Here is a 21,446-nt window from a genome sequence, read left to right on the forward strand (position 1 = left end):
ATTCCCAATTTATGCCGCATATATTAAACATTACGAAATGTTATAAGCGAAGTTATAAGTAAAATACAAATAGTCTCGAGTTTTTCGTATTCGAAAATAAACGATTTAACATTTGAAGCAAATGTGATTAAATTGTTCTAGAGAAAGGCGTTAAAGTAAGAAATAATGTACGAAAGGGGGACGCTCGTATTTTGTAAAAGTTCTCTTTTCTTTTGTCACGCGATCTGCTTCGTCAATCGTGTTCTTGTTTGTTGATTTATGCGATTAAGTTTTCTTTCCTGCCGTCGAACAAGCATTAAAGACGGAAATGCATTATCGCGCGAATAATTTACGCGACAGATTAATGTTCGCTTCGTGATCACACGCCTGCGGGTATGTGCCACTTGCACATTCATTATCACGCGTGTGACGTACGTACGGATACCATAACCGGGCAAGGCATAGTAAAAATGACGGAAGATTTAAAAATAAAACGGCGCTAATATACTTCGCACAATCCTTATAATTGATACCAACGACTCGCGAATGCCCGCGAGAAGTCGCGAACACTACTCGTTTCATCTTCAAGCGTTAATCATCCAGCGTATCTGAACGAATAATTAATTCATACTGCTCTTCTCAAAAATACACCCCCGGTAAAAAGAAAAAAAAAATTAGCTCCTTTCAATTTGGCGAAAATATCTTTATTCAATTTTAGTTTCTATCGCGCGAGAGGCGGTGTATTTAATTCTCGCTTTTGCTTTCAGACGAGCAGGAACGCGTGCAGAAGAAAACCTTCATAAATTGGATCAATTCTCATCTGTCGAAGGTAAGCGTGTATCAAGAGGTATTTTCGTCGTAGTTGGAAAACGCAATGAGACAAACGTTCGTGCGCGGCAAATCAACGATGCTAATATATATATTACACTCCATTTCGCGAACGGGTGCTCGATAACGATAACGATAACGATAACTGCAATGGCAGTTTTCAATAGCCTGGCACCTAGCTTTTTTTTTTTTTTTTTTTCCTATTCGACGTTACATAATGCTCTCGATCCTTACGTGACGCGTAATAAAACATGACGCGAGTTACCTCTCGTATCGTGCTATCGGAGAACTTGAACGGCCTGATCTAGCCCGTACCTGGCTCTTGAGTTTCAATACTACCCTACTTCCGCATCCTTCAGAAACTTGCCTCGCTGCGGAAACTCCGTTTGTCGTGACATGCATGCACGATGAATATTTGCACCAAGCACGTTCATTACGTTAAACACTTAAGGCAAAAGAACGAGACTACGCTAATTGTTACGAATAACTTGGAAAGAAACGTTTGTAAAGAAGTTGAACGGGCTTAATCCGAAAATACCTCTCCCTGCTTCTCGAAAAAAAAAAAAAATATATATATATAATCTATTCGTAGGTTTAAAAAAATGCGCGATTCGTAATTACACGATTTACATATTCTTTTCTATTATTAGAGGGTTCCATCGCTTCATATCGACGACTTGATCGAGGATCTGAAAGACGGCACGCGTCTTCTCGCGTTACTCGAGATCCTTTCAGGAGAGAAATTGGTAATTAAATATCGCCACAATTATTAATCTGCGCGACGGATACTAAAACCGATTGTTAAAAAAAAAAAAAAAAAAAAAACGCGTGATTGTTTCAGCCAGTGGAGAGAGGTCGTAATCTGAAGAGACCGCATTTTTTGAGTAACGCCAATACCGCGTTGCAATTTCTACAGAGCAAGAAGGTGAGAATTTTTACGATATACTGGCGAATTAAATTAAGATAACCGAACGTATTTACGTAATTCAATTTTCGCAGATTAAATTGGTAAATATAAATTCATCCGATTTGGTTGACGGACGACCGCCGGTCGTGCTCGGCCTGATATGGACTATCATCCTGTACTTCCAGGTATTTACCGTTAAGATGGAATATTTTAATTATACTTTTTATGAAAATTATGTAAAAGAGCACAGTATACTTGATTAGTATGCGGTAGCTGCTTAAATGTAGTGCTCGTATCACGTATCAAAGTACTTCGACAAATATGCAGCAGCACCGCACTTTTATTCGCCGTCATAAAAATCAATTTCTATTTTTTTTTTCGTTGAAGCTGTGATTAATAAACCTCATAGATCGAAATATTTTTTTACAATCAAGTAAACCTTGTGGTATTTTTCGTTGTAAATTAAGTAATCGTAGCTGCTCACACAAATTCATACTTGACCGTTTCCGCGACGCACGGGTCAAAATGATCTACGACTCCGAAGTTATGGGTGCCCTTCGGAGATACGATATTCGTGAAATCTTTTTCTTCAAATGTGTGGCATTAGAAGGAGACGAATAGCGACTCTCCGAAACGCACCCTAGTCGATCGGAATCACAGATCATTTTAATATTAATTGTACGAACACTGCTAACAATATGTATTCTAATGAACAAGCTACGATCGAAGGATCGCAAGCAGGTGAGTACTTGAGTGAGTAGAGTAAAAAGTAGCGAGATTATAAATGCGACGAATAATTTTGATCATTCTAAGAGACCGAAGCGTATGCACTTGCATGATATTGCGCATTCTATTATCACACGCTAAGATTATTTTCAATAATGATAAAGAGAGAAGGCATCTTACTAATCTTGGATTAATTTTTAGATCGAAGAGAATACGAGAGCTCTCGAGTACCTTGGGCAAACCTGGGGCAGTCAGAGTAGCCTCGAAAGTCTCGGTACCCAAGGTTCGGCGGCAAGCGAGAGGAAACGTATCAGCAGCGAGAAATGGAAGCAAAGTGCACGGAAGACATTGCTTCAGTGGGTCACCAACGCTTTACCCAAGTCAGTATTTTGTCAAATGCGTTTTCATTAGATGATGTTTATTGTAATCATGGCATAGTCATCGATACAATGACGCGGAACTCTCTGGTATTACGATGTTGAATTATTCAGGAACGTTGGGCTTCAAGTACGAGACTTTGGAGAAAGTTGGAGAGACGGAAATGCCTTCTTAGCTATCATCGACGCCATAAAAGCCAATTTAGTGAACTTAGTAGCTATGAGAGAAGCGTCGAACAAAGCTCGGTTGGAAACAGCTTTCCAGGTTGCCGAAGTTGAACTAGGCATTGCCCGGTTATTGGATCCTGAGGATGTAGACGTGCCACAACCCGACGAAAAATCGATCATGACATATGTCGCCCAATTTTTACACAAATATCCGGAGCCAGGAAACACAGCTACTGATTCCTTCGCAGCTGTACAAGGAGAATACGACAATCTACTTAAATGGCTAAACGAGAGAGTTCGGCATCTCGAACAGCTCGATAGATCAAACGCCTATCCACAAAGTTATCCGGTATATTTATAACATTCTAATAGATTGCCAATGTTATTTTTTTGATATAATAATTTATGTAATTTTACAAAAATTATTGAAATTAATGCATGAAAGATTTAAAAAATTATTAAAAATTAAATTAAAAAATTAAAAATTTAAGTTAAATTAAATTAAAAAAAAAATTTTAAAAAGAAATTAAAAAATAAATATAAAAAAAATAAAATATAAAAAATAAACATAAAATATATTTCTCATATTCTATTTTAGGAATATATGTTGTTTAGAGCTGAGACTGATGAGAAATCAATTTTATATAAAAAGATGCAAAGTTTGGTCGATACACCGAGTATGATAAGTATCACACGAGATTCTTGGAGACATATACAAATGTTATGGCAAGAAATGGAACTCTTGGTAAGTATTTTTTTTTTTTTAATTTCGTCAATTGAATGAACAGAACATCGTATTACAGAAACGTTCTTTTCTAGATGCTGCATTGGCTTTGGATGTTAGATTCAATGTTACCAGGAGAATTAGGAGAAATTGGCAAATGGTTGGCAAAAGCTGAAGCTCTCTTGTATTCAGACAATAATATACCACAAGAAATGTCAGAAAGTACAGCGAATATAATCTCGAATAAGCTGGAAGATCACAAAAAATTCTTCCTCGATTTACCGACAATGACGGAGAAATTTCAACGTGTCAAAAACTCACCGCTGGCAAGACAAGTTAGCCCTGAACAATTAGGTAATATATCTGCGCGCTTCGATAGCTTGCCCACTCGTGCTGCCAAGAGAAGAGTGAAATTGAAGTTCCTAGAGCACAAATGTTGCCTGATCGCTTTCCTATATCTCGTCGAAACCAAACTAAAAGGCTGGAATATCAAGTACGGCACGGAAGAAAAAGTACATCAAATGTTAGAGCAGTATCGCAACTTTGTTTCACGAAACAGGATATTTCAGGAGTTTCAGAAAGCTTATTTGGACATGCAGCAAGTCGCGGAAGAATACAAACGTGACGGCGATATTGGTAAATAAGGAACAAATTGTTTTAATCAATCACTAATTAATATTTGTATAACTGTGACTGCGAATAATACATTTATATTAATATATTTATATTTAACTATAAATATTGATTAAAATAATTAGTAATTAATTTAAATATAAATGTAAAGTGTGTAATAAAAATTTAAAGTTAGCAATTATTTTATTTTCAACGTAAATTTTCATCGTTAATTTTTTTAGATCGTGAGGAGAGTCTCAACATCGATCGTTTTATGCGTGAAACGGCCGAGAAATGGAAAAACGTGTCAATGGATCTGCGCTGTGTTCAAAGTATGCTCGAGGAAGTTGTCGCCTATTGGCGTCGATGGACCATCGTTTCAGACGAATTTGAAGCGTGGTTACTTCGTGCCGAGCCGGCCTTAAATCTGCCAGAGGAAGAGAAGATGGATTTCTTTCAAGATATTAGCGTGTGGAAGGGCAAACATCAACAATTATCAGACACTGTAAGTTTCCTGATTGCCACATCTGATGAATCAGTCGCGTTTCGTCTGAAAGAGCGTTACGCGAGTCTGACGGCAAGATGGGAACAGCTCTTCCCAGAGGCCAAACAATACATGCACGCGGGCGATCTCATTCGATCGAGAAAGGATTACAAGACAGGAATAGAAACTTTGCAGAACTGGTTAAGAAATGCCGAGGTTGCCTTATCGACTACTGGACTGAGCTCTACGGAACGGATTAAGGCTTACGGAGAGAAATTACAGACACTTCACAACGAGATCGAAGGCATTGAAAATCTCTTCAAGAATATCAGTAAAAAGTTTCAAAGTCTTATTCAAGATTTATCTCGTGACGAAGTGGATAAGATGATGAATACTTTGAAAAAGGAAAAAGAAGCGCTCGTTAAGGTACGTGCCTTGATACCGATGCAACTGCATTTGTATCACCAATTGTTGGTGCAACAAGAATCGTTAGAAGCTGGGCAAAAGGAAATATCCGCGTGGATAGACGAAGCCGAGAGTTTCTTGGGCAATATCAATCTCGCGGGTGGTAGAGATGCCGCTCTGGCTCAATTAGACCGTCATAAAGCTTTCTTTTCGAGAACTCTTTATTACAAATCCATGTTAGAATCTAAGAACAAAGTATTTGCTAATATTGTCAAGGCTGTGGATAGCCACGCTGACGTGGAAACCGCCGAAGGCGGAGCTACCTTGAGAGAGCTCAACAATCGATTTGTTAAAGTCTCTCAAGCGGCACAAGCCTGGGAGCAACGATTGCAGGAATCAGTGCGACGTTGGACGAAATTCAAAGAATGCGAACGACAAATATCCGAATGGCTCTCGATCGCCGAAGCAATGATCAATGAAAAGCACATCGACAACCGTCAATCCGTCGAGTATCACAAAAACTTCTTCGGCAAGGTGAAGGAAAAATGGATACAAGATCTCGTAAAGGCTGGCCAAGATCTCCGGAATACGTTATCAGTTGATCAGCAACTACCTATCGCGAATACAGTCGAAGTTTTACAAAATCGCTGGAGAGAGGTGCTCACTTTTGCCCCGCTTCATCTAATGAGACTCGAGTTTCGTTTAGACGAAGCCAGCTTTCTTCAGTATTTGAAAGAAATCGAAATGGAGATCAGTTCGGAGCAACAAGCGCTTATCAACAACGACGACGTGGACGGTATTCAGCAGCGCAATAGAGAATTTTTCGTTAACCGCGGCACCGTTCTCGAAGTCGAGCGTTGTTTACAGACCCTGAAGAAGATCAGCGATGCCTACTGCAAGCTTAAACCGAAAGACAGCACCTTGGCTGACGCTGTGCAAAACGCTGAACGTTTATGGGAAGAAACCGCACAAAAAGTGGAGAATTTGAGAGAACAGTTGCGCGAGGTGCCGCAACAATGGGCAACTTACAGGCAGAAGTAAACATTTAATTACAAGTTATAAATTGCAATCGGTGTCTTTTTTCTAAATATCTGAATATCTTTCAATTGATTACAGATTCGATGAGATGGTGCATTGGATGGATCACGTCGACAGCACATTGAAAACAATTTTACACGAGGTGAATACTCTAGAAGAATTCGAGAAGGAAAAAGCCATATTTCAGGTGAGTATCAATTAGTTTAATTTACAATTTTTTTTTTCCATCCTGCCATTGAGAAGTTTAAATACTTAACTTCGCTTTTTCTGCAATCTTTCGGGATAGCTCCAGACATTAACGGTAAATATGTAGACGTGCAACTCTATCTTTAATTTTATTTTTATTTTTTTATTATTTTTCTTTTTTTTTATAGAAATTAATGTTACCCGCTTAAGAATTCAACGATGATTATTATCACGAAATTTCAATCAAGCGTAATACGTATTACAAAACTGTAATTAATTCTTTACAGAAAATATGCCGGGAAGCCGATAGTAAGCGTGAAGAAATGAAGTGGCTGGTTCAAACTCTCGACAACTTGACGCTGAACCGTTCGGATCGCGATGCACTTAACGCCCAGCAGAATTTGGAGCAACTTATAACTCGATATAAAAACCTGATACCGACGATTGAAATTACAATGACAAAAACGGACATTTACTCGAAGAGTTACACATATCGCAAGGAAGTACGCGAAGTGTGTACTTTATTGCGTAAAGTACGTGAGCAATCCAGAGCTGAGGTTGCGCCGGAGGTTCCCGAAAAATTGCAGAATGCAGTAGCTCATCAAGAATCGCGTCTCAATCAATTGGAACAGCAACGGGCGACCATTGTCAGTATGCTGCAACGGGGTAAAGATCTTTTAAAAGACCAGCATGCCCCGCCCTTCGTCTCCTCCGAAGTTCAGCAGTTAGAAACTAATTGGAACGACACGTATGGTCAAAGTATGGAGACGCTAAAGTCCTTAAAAGATTCGCAGAAACTTTGGAACACCTACCAAGAACAAAAGGACGAGATTTTGAGATTAATCGAGCAGGCCGAGAAAGAGCTGCGTCAAATTGAATTGACATCCTACTACGATGCCGCTCAAGTATCTTCTGACTTGCAAAGGAAACAGGAATTTAATGCGAATCTGAGAAAGTCAGCCGAGGAAATGATGAGAAAATTACGCGAGACGTACAGTAATCTTTCTCAAACGATCACACCGCACGTGAAGAAAGAGACTTTGGAAAAGGAAGTAACGGAGACCGAACAGAAGCTTGAGCACACTCTGAAAATTGTACGCGAGAAGGTCGTTTATCTCCAGGAACATAGTACTCGATGGAACAAATTTCAATCTAAGCTTACGGAGCTTCAATCTTGGATTCAACAAACTGCTCCACAATCAGTTGCGGATATCGATGATTCAACAGCCTCGCCGGAAGAAAGAGTTCGTAAAACGGAAAATTTGCAAAAAGAGATAAAGGAAAAAGCAATAATTTTAAATGGACTGGAAGATGAATCCCGAAAACTCATTAAAGGTAAATGTACGATTTTTGGTTTAATTTACATTAAGTCATATACTTTCTTTTATTTTATTTTATTTTTCTTTTTAATACGCTAAAAAAAACGTGTTTTCCGAGGGTTAGATTAGGTTAATTTTCATCCTTCCTTCCTTCTTTACGTGGCAGTATTCTGGATTATCCATACGTCTTTTAGCACTCCAAATCATTTAACACTATTTCACGGTTTCTTTTAATAATTACTAACATGACTCGAGAGACGAACGACCGAAAGAGAAACTATGAATTATCGCGGCGATACTTCACGGTTAAAATTAAGACGCGTACTGAAGAATCATATGTTGTATGAATTGCGCTCTCAATATTTATGACGTTACTTACTTCCGCCGGATTTTCATTCGAGTAGTCCCTCGAGTTTGAAACAGGAAACTGATGGCGAGACTGGCGAAAGAAACATGTCGGAAATGTCTGAACGCGACTTGCTTCAAGTTGAACGCTCCGCGCGCTTCGCTCGTGACATAACCTTTCCGAAGGGCTTTTTGTAGGCACAAAACGAAACGCAGAACGACGTGTAGAATGATATAGAAGTACAAAAAATGATCGTATGTCCCGCGTCGATAACGACTCTTATCCGTACGCGATACTTCTTATCCGCGGTCGAAAATACGCGTAGTTGCGGAGCGATTAGAAACACGTCCTCGCGCGCGAGCGTCCGCAACTAGACTGAAGTGACCGCTAAAAATTTCGACTAAGTTCGGCCATTCGACTTCGAGGAAAGAGATAATCACGAAGAAAGTGAGACGGCTAATAGGCTCGATCGTCAATTGAACGCTGTCTTTTTCGAGCAGAGTTTTTGGAAGCATCGAGCTCAACGCGAAGTATGTATATATTCCGAAGAGCAGATATGGCATTTTTTGCGGTGACAGCGGGCTAGCGTACGTACGTAATTCTAGACGACAGAGGCAAGGGATGAGAGAACTGGGAGAAATCAGTCATCGGCAAACCGGCCGGCGCGGTATATACATGCGACACTAAATTCACGTTCGCTAGCTGCCGTTGCCATATCTGCTTTTCACCGTACATCTGTTTACGTTTTCTTTTTTACTCTCGACGAGCCTCGAGGCGTCTTTCCTTAAAACAGACAAATGAGGTGTGCTCGACGCTCGGGCATGTTTTTTACGCGTAACATCATTTTTAGATAAGAGAAGGAACTACGTAATTGTATGTTATTTTTTTTTTTTTTTTTTACTATTTTTTGCTTATAAATCATACGGGCGCTATTTTAATTTCGATATTAGTATATCAAAAATATTCTAATATAAAAAGTATTAACTATTCTCTTTTAAATTTGTAGAAGACAGTAAGGATACGCCAGCGAAACAACTTCGCAAGGATATTGAAAACCTTCATAAAGCGGTTGAATCTTTAAATAAGAGTATAGTAACTCAGCGTGAATTGGCTACTCAAAATCTTGCGACATGGAAAGAATACGAAGAAGGTATTCAACGGATAAAACCGTGGATTGAACAGGCGGAATCTAAGGCGGCTATGATGGGTAGCAAACCTACTACTTTGGCTCAAGCGACACAAATGTTAGAGTCGGCTAAAACTTTTGAAATTCAATGCCAGGAGCATCTTCCAAAGGTTCAGAGTTTATCAACGATTAGTCAACAAATAACTGGAAGAACAGTAGCACCTGATGAAGTCGACGCCGTTTACATGCGATGGAATGCAGTTCACGATGTTGCAGTACAAACGGCAACCAAGCTCGATAAATTAGTTTCGTCGTGGAACACTTTTGAATCGGAAGCAAAAGAATTCAATAAATGGTTGGAGAATAGCGAAAAGGAGGCTCTTAAAGAACCCAACGTCCAGACACCAGAAGCTGCAAAGTTAGAGAAGGAATTGGTGCAATTAAAAGAATTTAACAAAGGCATATCCGATCATCAGGCTCAATTAATATCGTTGACCCAAATTTCTGATCATATTAGCCATGGTTTGTCACTGGACGGCGCTTCTGTATTAAAAGGCCGTGTTGCTGAAATGAAAACTAGGGTAAGCAAACTTGCAGATACTGTTCGACATCATATTAATCGTGTTTCTGATGCCTTGCTGACTCGACAAGAATTCCAAATGAAAATTACTGATTTTGAGAATTGGATGACGAGATTGAGGTCGAATATCAACGAAATCGGAGACGTAAACGTAGACGACATTGATACTAATTTACAAACAATACACGCTTATCTTCAAGAACATTCAGAAAAACAACCTGCATTTACAGCGATTTACAATGAAGTGAAACAACTGTCATTGCAAGGGTCCAAGTTGGAAGCTGCTGCATTGGATGAAATTTACTCGTCTTTAGCGAAGAAATATAAGGTTCTCGAAGATGATCTGAGAGAAAAGAAAAAAGGTTTGGAAAAGTGGACCGAACTGTTAAGTTGGCATAATGATGCCAATGCACAATTAAATCATTGTAAGTATGAATCTGAAGCTAGAAAACCAACTATTATTGATCTTGACAGACTTTCTACAGATCTTCAAGTTGTATATACAAAGATCAACACATGGAAGGAGCACGTTTCGTTAATGGACAGTACTCTGGGAATACACGTTCGTGACAAGCAAGAGAGACCGCTTACAGCGACTTCCTTGTTAAATGATCTTGAATCGAAGGCTGCTGTATTGAAAACAGAATTATCTACTAAACGTGATAAATTGGAGAACCTTAGTGCTAAATGGGATAATTTCAGAAAATTGCAGCAAAAAATTACAGAAGAAATTGTCAACACTCAGACGAATTTGCAAAATATTACATATGCCGTTGATACTTGCGAAAAACTTGCGCCAGCGATTGAAAAAATAGACGACTTGATAGAAGATCATCAAAGACGAGAACCAGAAAAGGAAATCTTGCATCGAGAAGGTGATAATTTGATGAAGGAGGATCAGCGAGCAATAACTAACATTCAAGTAGTGATCTCTTCGGTAGATGGTAATTGGGAAAAAGTGAATGAACTTCTGCACGAGCAGAGAAGAAAATATGCTGAAATGGATGCTGATTGGAAACAGTATCGAGAAGCCAAAGAAAAATTAATTAAACTTATTGACGAGGCGAAAAATCTTTGTCAGTCGGTCAAAGACGTGTCAACTGACATTACGCAAGCAAATGTAACTCTGGAAAAGCATAAAAAAGCTTCAGATATTTTGAAGAAAGGTAAACAGTTTTTAGATAAAATGGACGGCAAGGCGCAGCAGCTGGCAAAAGAAACATCGTTAATGCCGAATTTTAAGACCAGTCTGATCGAATCAGATTTATTTGATATACGAAAAAAATATCATGAAATTAATGCCAAAGTGATCGATCGGACTCAAGTGTATGAGACGCAAGTAATTATCTGGAAACAAATTGAAGAAGCAAAACACGAACTCACAAAATGGCTCGGTGATATGAACGAGGCTCTCACCGCGGCTTGCAAACGTTTACTTGACGCTGACAGTGGACAAGCATTATTAATTAAATATCGCGAAGAATTACTTGTGCATCAGCAACTTCATCAAGGTATTATCACGAAGACCGAGCAGCTTGCTAAATTAAACGACGATACGGAAATATCTACCTTGAAAATTCTCAATAATTTATTAAATGATCAATTTAAGGTTGTTAAAGAAGCCGCGGATAAACTTGCGTCGTTTACGTCATCTTTCAATGAGAAAGAGAAAGTTATCAAGCAAGAGTTGAAAAAATGCAGCGACGCGATATCAAAGATCCGTGAAGAGATAATCAAATGTGACGATCTAACTGGAGAAAATAGTAAGATTCTGCATAGAATTAATAAATGTCAGGAATTGAAAACCGAGCTAGAGAAATGTGACTATGCACTTTCGGAAATTGATGAAAAATTAACAGATATGGCATCGGAATATCCAACTATATCTAAGTCCAGCTTGCCGAAAGAGTTACAGGCGTTACAGCTTCGTAAAGACGGCGTGGCGAGTCACGCCGATAAAGTTAACGCCACATTGATAGCATTTTTAACAAAGCTTTATCACGAAAAGTTTGGTGCTTTGCAACGAATGGTAGCGACCCACAAGGAAAAAGTAGCCTGGTGCGAACCCGAACAGAGCAGCGATCGTTATAATCTTGAAGTAAAAATGGCTTCTCTGATCGACGTGGAAGATGGTATCGCTGACTGTGAAGCGCGAAAAATGGACACGGATAATTCGTTGACACTTCTAGGTACCATTGAGAGTAATGAAACAATTTCCGTGCTTAGAAATGAACGCGACAAAGTTGCCGCCGATTTAGAATTTTTAAAAGTCAGTTATCAAAAAATTAAATCCGTGCTGAAACAAAATATCGCTTTATGGCAACGGTACGAACTTACATCAGAGAATGTCATCTCCTGGCTCAAAGAGAACGAGAATAAAATCAGATTGGAGGCCACGATGCTCTTAAATCCAGATGAAATCGACGCGAAAATAACCGAGATAATGGAGCTTGAGAAAAAAATTCAGAATTATGAACGCGAGATGAAGGATTTGATCGTGCTTGGGGAGGAGATTGTCAAAGTTAGCCCAGAATCCCGAGTAACTCAATACGTTGGACATTTAAATACGCGTTACCATTCGGTGCTCAAGTTTCTGGCTCAATATCTAGACAGACTTAGAGAATTTAAACAAATCAGAGCTCAGTATACCGCTAGTGTGAAGGAATTACAATCGTGGCTATTAAATGCGGAGCAGAAATTGAAATGTTTCGACGAAGTTAGCGGCCCGAAACCGATGACTTTTTATCAATCTCGGTTGAAAGAATTAAAAGCGTTTGGGGAAGAACGCGAAACTGGACAAGCGATTTTAAATCGAACTTCGGAAGCAGGCGAAACGCTTTTCGCGAGGATAACACCGGATCATAGAGAATTTATAAGAAGTGAGCTGAGAAATTTACGTGGTCGTGTGGAAGCCTTGGCTGATCGTGCGAACGCAATATATAAGAAAATCGAAAGTGATATGATGCATCGATCTTCGTTCGAGGATAAATATTCTCAAGTAAAGCAGTGGTTAATTGAAGCACGAAAAAAATTAGGCGACAAGCAGGATTTATTACCATCGATTCAAGAGAAGAAACTCGCTTTGCATTTGTATAAAACTATTGCGCAAGATGTCGGAGTTCACCGAAATATTCTGGAACAACTTGAGAACAAGCTTGGAATAGCTCCAGATGAGGAAGCCAGTGAGATGTTGAAGAGCGTGATCGAGGCTCACGAAAAGCTATCGGAAGACGTGGACGATAGAATTGGCGTAATGGAGAAGTACGTTGCTAATCACGAGGCTTATCTTCAAACGTTCGAGAAAATGAGAGACTGGATTAACACAATAGTAAACGAGACGACGCCTGTCAGCGAGGATCTCTCAATAGATCGCGATACAGCAAAGTCAAAAATCGTTTTGATCGAGAACATACTGCAGCAAAAGCCCGAAGGCGATAGAATTGTGTCTGATTGCAACCAGCAATTAAATATCATTTTGGAGCAAACCTCGATAGCCGGTCATCCTGCATTGCTGAAAGGTTTCGATCAGCAGAAAAAAGTTTGGGAGGATTTCCTACAACGATGCGTCTCGAGCAGAGATAAACTGAATCATCTGTTTGACCAATGGTCTGAATTCGAGGGAGTAGTTGAGCGTTTAGAAACTTGGCTTAAACAGATTGAAATGCAAGTGAAAGATCAAAGCTTGAAGAGTACCGAGGAAACGAAACGCGTTCACTTGGAGAAGCTGAAGTCTCTGGAAGAGAGTATCGTGGCTAAAGGCGCCGAATTAAACGCGGTGGTTGAAAAAAGTCAAGGTGTGGAGGCAGAATCCGATTTAGTTGTCAAAGTATCTCGTCAAGCTACCAGGTATCAAGCGATCAAGAATCAGGCGAAGGAAGCCGTCGCGAGATACGAGCAGTACGTAAAAGAACATAATTTATTCAACGAAAAATATAATCAATTTTTAAGTTGGATCAACGAAGTTCAGAACGAGTTGAAAAAACATAGCGAAATTGTTGGCGATCTGGCGGTGTTACAAAGCAGACAGAAGCAGATCAGGGACCTTGGCGACATTCGTACTCGCGAAAATGCTCGTTTCGAATCCGTCATCGATCTCGGCGAGAAGCTCTACGTACACACTTCACCGGACGGTAGAGAGATAATTAGACAACAGCTGAGAAACTTGCGCGGCCTGTGGGACGGATTTTCCGAAGACTTACAGAACTCGACGCAGAAGCTGGATCAATGTCTGATGCAATTCGCCGAATTCTCCTTGTCCCAAGAACAATTAACGGCTTGGTTGCGAGACGTTGAGCGTGCAATGCATCAGCACACGGAATTAAAATCGTCGTTGGAAGAAAAACGAGCGCAATTGCAGAATCACAAGATTATGCATCAAGAAATAATGTCGCATCAAACGTTGGTCGAGTCGGTTTGCGACAAAGCGCAACAATTGGTCGATCAGACGAAGGATACTTCTCTAAACGTTTATCTACAATCCATCAAGCAGCTTTTCCAAAATATCGTCGCCAAATCGCGAGATTTATTGGAAAATTTGGAGGACTGTTGCGAGAAACACCATCGTTTCAACTTACAATGTAAATGCTTCTCTGATTGGCTAAATGGAGAACGAGAAAAACTGTCGGAATGTAACGATGTAACAGGTGAACGATCTGAAATATCTCGTCGATTAACGAGTTTAACGATGTTGAAAGACGGTCAGACACAGGGAGCGGAACATCTTGCAAAGTTAAAGGAATTCAGTGAAATTGTGGCCAACAGCACCGCCCCGAAAGGTCGCGAAGTTATTAACAAAGAAGTGATTACCTTGGAAAATAATTTGCGTCAATTCCTTAACGAAATCGGTAAGCATGTATTATATGTATATTCGAATTTGTACGTGGTTCCAAAATTACACAGAATAATTATTTTCGCATTTTTTTAAATTTTAATTTGTAATTTTTATTTATCGTAATCACTTTACTGATAAACTTTATTTTTCAGAATCTGTCGAGGAGCGACAAAAAGCAGCTTTGGAGAGATGGCGAAACTTCGAAGATCAAATGGAAGTACACACGAAATGGTTCCGCTTTATGGAGGCGATATTCCGAGATCAACAGTTGCATCCTACATTGAAAGATAAAGAAACGCAACTTCGTACATTTAAAGAGAAACGTGAAATTATTGTGCGACAAGAACAGGAGATAGACGAATTCGTAGACAAGTCGCATAGTTTATTGCACGCGAGTGGAATCGAACGTATTAAACCACTAATTTCTCAAGTCAGCAACAGGTACGCTGAATTATCTTTAAAGTTTTATATTTTTTATAGTTTTATACAATATTTTTTCAAAAAAGTATTATAAAAATGCTAGAAATAAAATATTAGTTTTAAGAACGTATAATTGTATTATATTCATATTTAAAATCTTTTATAAAATTGAAATTTAAATCTTGAAAATATTAAAAAAATATAATTATGTATATAAAATGTTATGAAAATGTTATAAAAATGTTGTAAAAATGTTTAGGTATCAGTTGTTGCACGTGCTTAGTAAGGAAGTGATAAATCGTTGCCAAAGCATCGTAGATGATCATCGCGCTTACGAAGAAAAATTAAAGGCCATTGACGTTTGGTTTACGCCTCTCGAAAAAACTTTGGCTATTTTGAAGAAAGATGAAATCAGCGGAAATCTTGAAACGAGAAATTCGCGTTTGCAAGTTTTATTGGCCGAAAAGGAGCAAGCTGAACATCGCTTAGCGAGCCTAACGTCTCTTGGTGAGAGAATTCTTTCAGATACTTCCGCTCAAGGGCGTGAAGTAATTAGACACGATTTGAGAAACGCTCGCGAACGATGGGATCGCTTAGCCGAAGGTATTACTGAGCAGCAGAAAAAGCAAGACGCCCAATCTCTACAATGGTCTAGTTATCAAGAGACTCTACAACAGATATTGATTTGGTTGGACACAATGGAACGCGCAATTAAACAAGATTCCTCAATTGCATGGTCTTCATTGCCGGAAATAAGATCAAAATTACTTAAACTGAAGGTTCTTTTTTTCCTAAATTTTTATTAATTTAATATAAATATATATTTTTAACAACTGTTTTTTACAATATTTTTATTAAATTTTATTTCAGACATTGCATCAAGAAATCTTGGCTCATAAACGTCTCGTCGAAAGCATTTCAGAGAAAGCTAACGCTTTGGTTCAAGTTACTCAAGTCCCACCAGATGTTCACGAAAAAGTCGTTTCGGTTTTAAAAAGATATGAGAAGCTAGTGGATACATCTCAGAAAGGAATATCCAACTTGGAAGCGTTGCTCGACATTTTCCAACAGTTCCATGATTTACAAAAAGCTTATCAAGATTATCAAAAGCGTCAATGGGAACGTTTAGCGAATTACAGTGACTATACGGGAAACAAAACTGCACTTCAGGCTAGATTAACTAAAGTTACACAAATACAGGACAGTCAAAGTGAAGGTGAAATAAAACTGAGTGTTCTTGAAGAACATGTAACGCAAAGTGTGCGTAATTTACCACCTCGCTCACAAGAATTTATGGAAAGAGATTTAGCCAATCTTAGGTAAATATAAAAAAAAAAAAAAAAACTGTTAACTAATTTGTTTGTAAAGAAAAAAGTATTTAAAATAAAAAACACATAATCTTGTTATCAATTAATTACATAAATGCATGTTGAATTTTTTTTTTTCAGATTTGAAAACAAAAAATTCGCTACAGCCGTAAGCGATGTAATACGCTGCATCGAAGAGAGAATTCAACAATGGAGCGAATACGAAAATTCATTAGAACGTTTGCTCGCGTGGCTTACTGATGCCGAAACATCACTAAAGAACTATTCTTTAAAGAACACGCTTGAAGAGAAGCAGGAACAACTTGAAAAATATCAAGTAAGTTCGAAGGCATTATTACAATCTTGCGTTAGAGATAATGCGAATTTTTTTTTGGCTTTACAAACACGAATTTGATAAATGCCCTACTTAACGAATTATATAAAAAAACATCGCTTTGTGTTTATCCCTCGTCACAAAAACTTTCCTGATACGAAGTAGTAACATAATTTGAGGTGTGCATATTTAAAATGTCCAGTTATAATATTCAATTAGACGTTAGATGTTTTCTCTACTGACACCCTTTCACACACGGATGTAACACAAATATAAGTCCTGCAGAATTAATATTACACTATTGTTTTTCTATCTGTACATACGTCTCATACGATCGTGCAAATACTTTATTTAGTCGATGAAAAAGAGAGGAGTAAGCCCTACCTACGCAAACTTTTACCTCCAATCGCAGAGCGTAATTATCTCGCACGCGCAATGATTATATGTGATAAAATTTCCTAGGAACTTCAAAAGATTGCCGATTTACAAAGCACGGATATGACAGAGCTGGTTGCGCTTGGTGACCATCTTGAACAAGTAAGAGAGTGATATGCGAGCTGCAAATATCATTTTGTAACAAAACGAGATTGTGCGAAAGGCAGATGATTGCAACGGCTTCACGACGAGTCTCTTCGACATAATTGCTTACTTTTTTCTTCTTATTATAATCTATCTTTCAGCTTTTATAGCTTTTGTCAAAGCAGGTGGAAGACGCCCAACGCTTCGTCTTACAATTTTATTAGTGTTAAACGACATGCACAATTAGTAATACGAAACATGGATGATATTATTTTATTCAACTACATAAAAATTAGTGTCGTGCTAAAGATTTTATAACGCTAAACGATTATTCATTTGCGTATCGGCAAAGTAAATTTAATTATAATTTCGACGATCCGTTTATGTGCCTTCAATAAATACTGCGCTTTCAGTTTCAAAATTTGTAAATAAAATTTTGTTTTTTGTTGCACGAATTGAAGCTTCTTTGACGCTGAAATATACATCGAGATGAATAAATGAATCTGATATCTCAAGATGATTAAATTTTATTCGTTTATACTTGGTGCATACTGTTTCGCGTTTAACACTTGAATAATAATACTCTAATCTAATTTAACCTGCACGTAAAAGAGAACGTCTTTATTTATGTTCATGCAGGGTGCACTTGTTTACACTGCAGTTATTGCACTAGTTCAGAAGAACTAGTGCAGTGGTAACTGCACTTATATAAACAAATACATCCGAATTGTGCGGTATACTGGTGTTTAATGAATTTTCATAAATACAATTGTGATATAAAAGTAATTTGTTTCAGTCGCTGATTGTGAATCTACGGCAAAATGAGGCTGAATTCGATAAAATGAGCGACGATTCGTCGGAATTAATGCAGATTAGTGGCGAAACTCGATTTTCTGTTAGCGTTCAACAAGTCACGTCACGTTTTCAATCAATTCAAGCGACCGCTAAAGTAGGCATTACATTAATATAGCGACACTTTTATTCCAATTTTTTTATTGTGAAAATAAAAATAAGTTATATAATATTGTTTCAGGAACTAGTAAAAAAATGCGAGCAAGCAGTCGTGGATCATGCCAGCTATTTAGATCGTTATAAACAATGTTCCGAATGGCTAGCGAACGTAAGAACGCGGTATCACTCGTCGAAAGAAAGTGTTAGCGATACCAGGCAGAAATTAATATCAAACGTGGAAAATTTAAAAGAACTCTTGGCTCGTCAATCTGCATCTACTCTTCTGATTAACAGCACAGTCGAGGCTGGGGAACGGTTGTATCCTACGACTGGCACCGACGGCCGGGAAATTATTCGTCAGCAATTGCTAGATCTCCAACAAGCTTTCGAAGAATTTTACGATAGTATCGCTTCAACCGAACGCGAGCTGGAAGCGAAGATCACACGATGGTCTGATATCGACGAGTGTTGCGAGACTTTCGAGAATTGGTTAAAGGACGCAGAGGCTCACTTAAAGCCGGAGATTGAGCTAAGAACTACCTTGGATGAGAAATGGGCTCAATTGCATATATATCGTACTATTCGACATGATGCTCAAGACCAACAAGATTTTCTACTAGATCTTCGAGATAAGGTGAACAATTTGCCTGATCGTACCGACAAGCTAGATCAAAAAGTTAATAATTTCACGAACAGACACAGCGTGTTATTGAAACGTGCGATGAAATTTGTGGAAAGATACGAAGGCATAGTAAACGATCATAAACAGTACAGCAAGGCTGTTTTAAATACGCACGAGTGGTTAGATGCCACGCATAATGCCGTGATCCTCTGGGGCGATGTAGAGCTGGAAAGAGTGTCTCTGCACACGAATTTAGATCGCCTAATGAATCTAATGCATAGTTTACCGGAAGACGAGTCACGAGTGCAACAAATCAGAGCTTTAGGCGAGAAAGTAATACCTGGTACTTTGGAATCAGGACAAGTGAACATCCGCTCGCAGATTGATTCCTCGCAGCAAGAATGGGAAGGCTTAATCTCAGCCGTCAAATCTACTATCGAGGCGCTTGAAAACAAGCTTCAACAATGGAGTGAATTCGAGACGTCAAAGGAACGATGTCTAGCGTGGATAAGAGATACCGATACAAAATTGCATGCTGTCGATCTTAAGCCGACGTTGGCAGATAAAAAGATTCAGCTCGAGAAATTACGCGCTCTTCAAGGTGAGGTCCGCGCGAAAGAATTAGAAATCGATGCTGTTTCCGAGCGTGCTCAGCAACTACACAAAACTGTTACTTCTCGCACTTCGTACATGTCGGAGTTGAGCATAAAATATCAGCAAATCTCTAGCAAAGTCAAAGATCTCAATAACCGTTGGCATCAATATGTTGCCACACATCAAGAATTCGATAATCAATTAGCAGAATGTACCACGTGGCTAGAAGACATAAAAAATAAGCTGGCATACTGTTCCGATTTAAGCGCATCATTACAGAAAGATTTGGAACAAAAAATGAACATCGTGCAGGATTTATTATTATACAAAGAAGATGGTTTCGCGAAAGTTCAGAGTATCGTTGAATTAGCCCAGGCTGTTTTAGCGAATACAGCTCCGGCCGGCCATCAGAAAATCAACGATGCTTTAGCGAAACTTCAGGAACAGTGGAGCGCTTTGGCGTCAAAGATGCTAGAAACGAAGACGAACTTGGATGACTCGATAAACAAATGGGCTGGCTTGTTGGAGCAAATACAATCTATTAATAAGACAGTGGAGTACATGCAGACGTCGATCGATGAAATTTCTCAATTTCAAACAACAATGTCGGAGAAGAGAAATCAATTGGAGCGAATCAAGACTCTTGAAGAGAAAGTTCGTTGCGAGAACATCGAAGTAGACAGCTTGAAGTGTAAGGTTACTGAAATGATCGCGAGCGGTCAGCAAGGATTAGCTGCCTCACAAGCCCAAGACATACTGAACAGATTCGATGAACTTTTCGAAAAAATCAAATCTTTGTTATCCGAACGAGAGGAACAGTATAAAGACCACCGTCTGTACAAGGAAGCTCACGACGATCTTATTGGTTGGCTTAACCGAGCTCGCGAGAAAATACCGTCTATGAAGCAGAGATCGCTCAGCGATAAATTAGCAATTGAGAGTGCAGTGGTGCCGCTCGAAAGTCTTTTGAATAAAAAAGCTCAAGGCGAATTGTTGGTGGAACATTTGCAACATACTGGAAAGGTTGTTTGCGCTAGTACGAGTCCCGTTGGACAAGAAGTTATCCGGAATGAAATCCGAGCACTTACAGAAAGTTTCGAAGGATTGTTCAAAGGTATGATTATTTTAGTAACGTTTATTTAAAAGTATCATTATTGATAATATAAATTGCAAAAAAAAAAAAAAGAAAATTATATTAAAATAATCGCGACTAAGCAATAGATATTTTTAACTTACTAGAAGAAACCACGCGCGCACTATTTTTTAAGAATTCCCACCCGATTGCAAATAATTAAAAAAAAATCATGCGACTTACCGATCTGCATGAGCGTCAGCGGAGTTGAAGAGTTCTGCCGGTGACTGTAACATAAAATAAAACATATTAATGTAGACATGATATTATTTAAATTAAAGTGAAGGTAGAGCTTTATTTTTATAAAGATTTTCTATGAGAAAAAGAATTAATTCTCACCTAAAAGTTGCTCCGCCGATGCAGGATGCCTATCCGAGGCCTGCTCCTCCTCTCAGATGGGACGTGTCGAGCCATCCTTCCGCGCACAAGTCACTCGCGAACACCCCGACCGTGATTTTACAATCGCGCAAAATTACTGATCACTTTCGCGCGTTCCATGTTCGACACTCGCGATTAAAAGAAAGTCGTATTTCAAAAAAATCCGCCCGAATACTATACGAAACTCCCGGAACGACCGACGAACCGACTGCGGTTCGTATAATTATTAATATCGGCGGTGACGACACTCGTCGACGACACCGGATGCAATTGCGTCGATCTGTAACAAAAAGAGATATCAAGTTTAATCGTAGTTATCGTGCCGGAAGGGTTTTCGTTAAACAGAAGTGCGAATTACTTTTGGTACGGAGACACGTGCTTGCTCCGCAATGTGTAGGACGTGTGTGCTTGCGCGACCGCTGGAGAAGGACAAAGCGAGAGTGGGAGTAGTGGGGGAATATACCTAGCGCGCGGCACGTAGGCTCGCGTGCTCGTTCGCACCCCGTCCCCCCCGCCTCACCCCACCCCCCGCGCCTATCTATTCGTTACTCTC

The 21,446-nt window shown here is 39.0% G+C and overlaps 1 protein-coding gene across 11 annotated transcripts in view; it reads left to right on the plus strand.

Moving 5' to 3' along the window:
• Msp300 (Muscle-specific protein 300 kDa) overlaps positions 1 to 21,446 on the plus strand; it is an 85,149-nt gene that overhangs the window by 10,349 nt on the left and 53,354 nt on the right. For 6 of the 11 annotated variants that reach the window (XM_070665795.1, XM_070665799.1, XM_070665797.1 and 3 more), the window contains 21 exons: positions 747 to 808; positions 1,458 to 1,553; positions 1,649 to 1,732; positions 1,807 to 1,899; positions 2,432 to 2,455; positions 2,642 to 2,820; positions 2,932 to 3,334; positions 3,584 to 3,730; positions 3,805 to 4,345; positions 4,564 to 6,247; positions 6,327 to 6,435; positions 6,535 to 6,549; positions 6,722 to 7,769; positions 9,106 to 14,649; positions 14,789 to 15,077; positions 15,316 to 15,835; positions 15,927 to 16,375; positions 16,505 to 16,700; positions 17,160 to 17,234; positions 18,013 to 18,165; positions 18,250 to 20,497. In XM_070665795.1, the coding sequence (XP_070521896.1) occupies positions 747 to 808; positions 1,458 to 1,553; positions 1,649 to 1,732; positions 1,807 to 1,899; positions 2,432 to 2,455; positions 2,642 to 2,820; positions 2,932 to 3,334; positions 3,584 to 3,730; positions 3,805 to 4,345; positions 4,564 to 6,247; positions 6,327 to 6,435; positions 6,535 to 6,549; positions 6,722 to 7,769; positions 9,106 to 14,649; positions 14,789 to 15,077; positions 15,316 to 15,835; positions 15,927 to 16,375; positions 16,505 to 16,700; positions 17,160 to 17,234; positions 18,013 to 18,165; positions 18,250 to 20,497 (13,959 nt within the window). The remainder of the gene's footprint in view (positions 1 to 746; positions 809 to 1,457; positions 1,554 to 1,648; positions 1,733 to 1,806; positions 1,900 to 2,431; positions 2,456 to 2,641; positions 2,821 to 2,931; positions 3,335 to 3,583; positions 3,731 to 3,804; positions 4,346 to 4,563; positions 6,248 to 6,326; positions 6,436 to 6,534; positions 6,550 to 6,721; positions 7,770 to 9,105; positions 14,650 to 14,788; positions 15,078 to 15,315; positions 15,836 to 15,926; positions 16,376 to 16,504; positions 16,701 to 17,159; positions 17,235 to 18,012; positions 18,166 to 18,249; positions 20,498 to 21,446) is intronic. The other 5 variants (XM_070665800.1, XM_070665796.1, XM_070665794.1 and 2 more) reach the window with 4 other exon arrangements.

This window comes from Cardiocondyla obscurior, linkage group LG14 (genome assembly GCF_019399895.1).
Source record: "Cardiocondyla obscurior isolate alpha-2009 linkage group LG14, Cobs3.1, whole genome shotgun sequence".
Classification (NCBI taxonomy): domain Eukaryota; kingdom Metazoa; phylum Arthropoda; class Insecta; order Hymenoptera; family Formicidae; genus Cardiocondyla; species Cardiocondyla obscurior.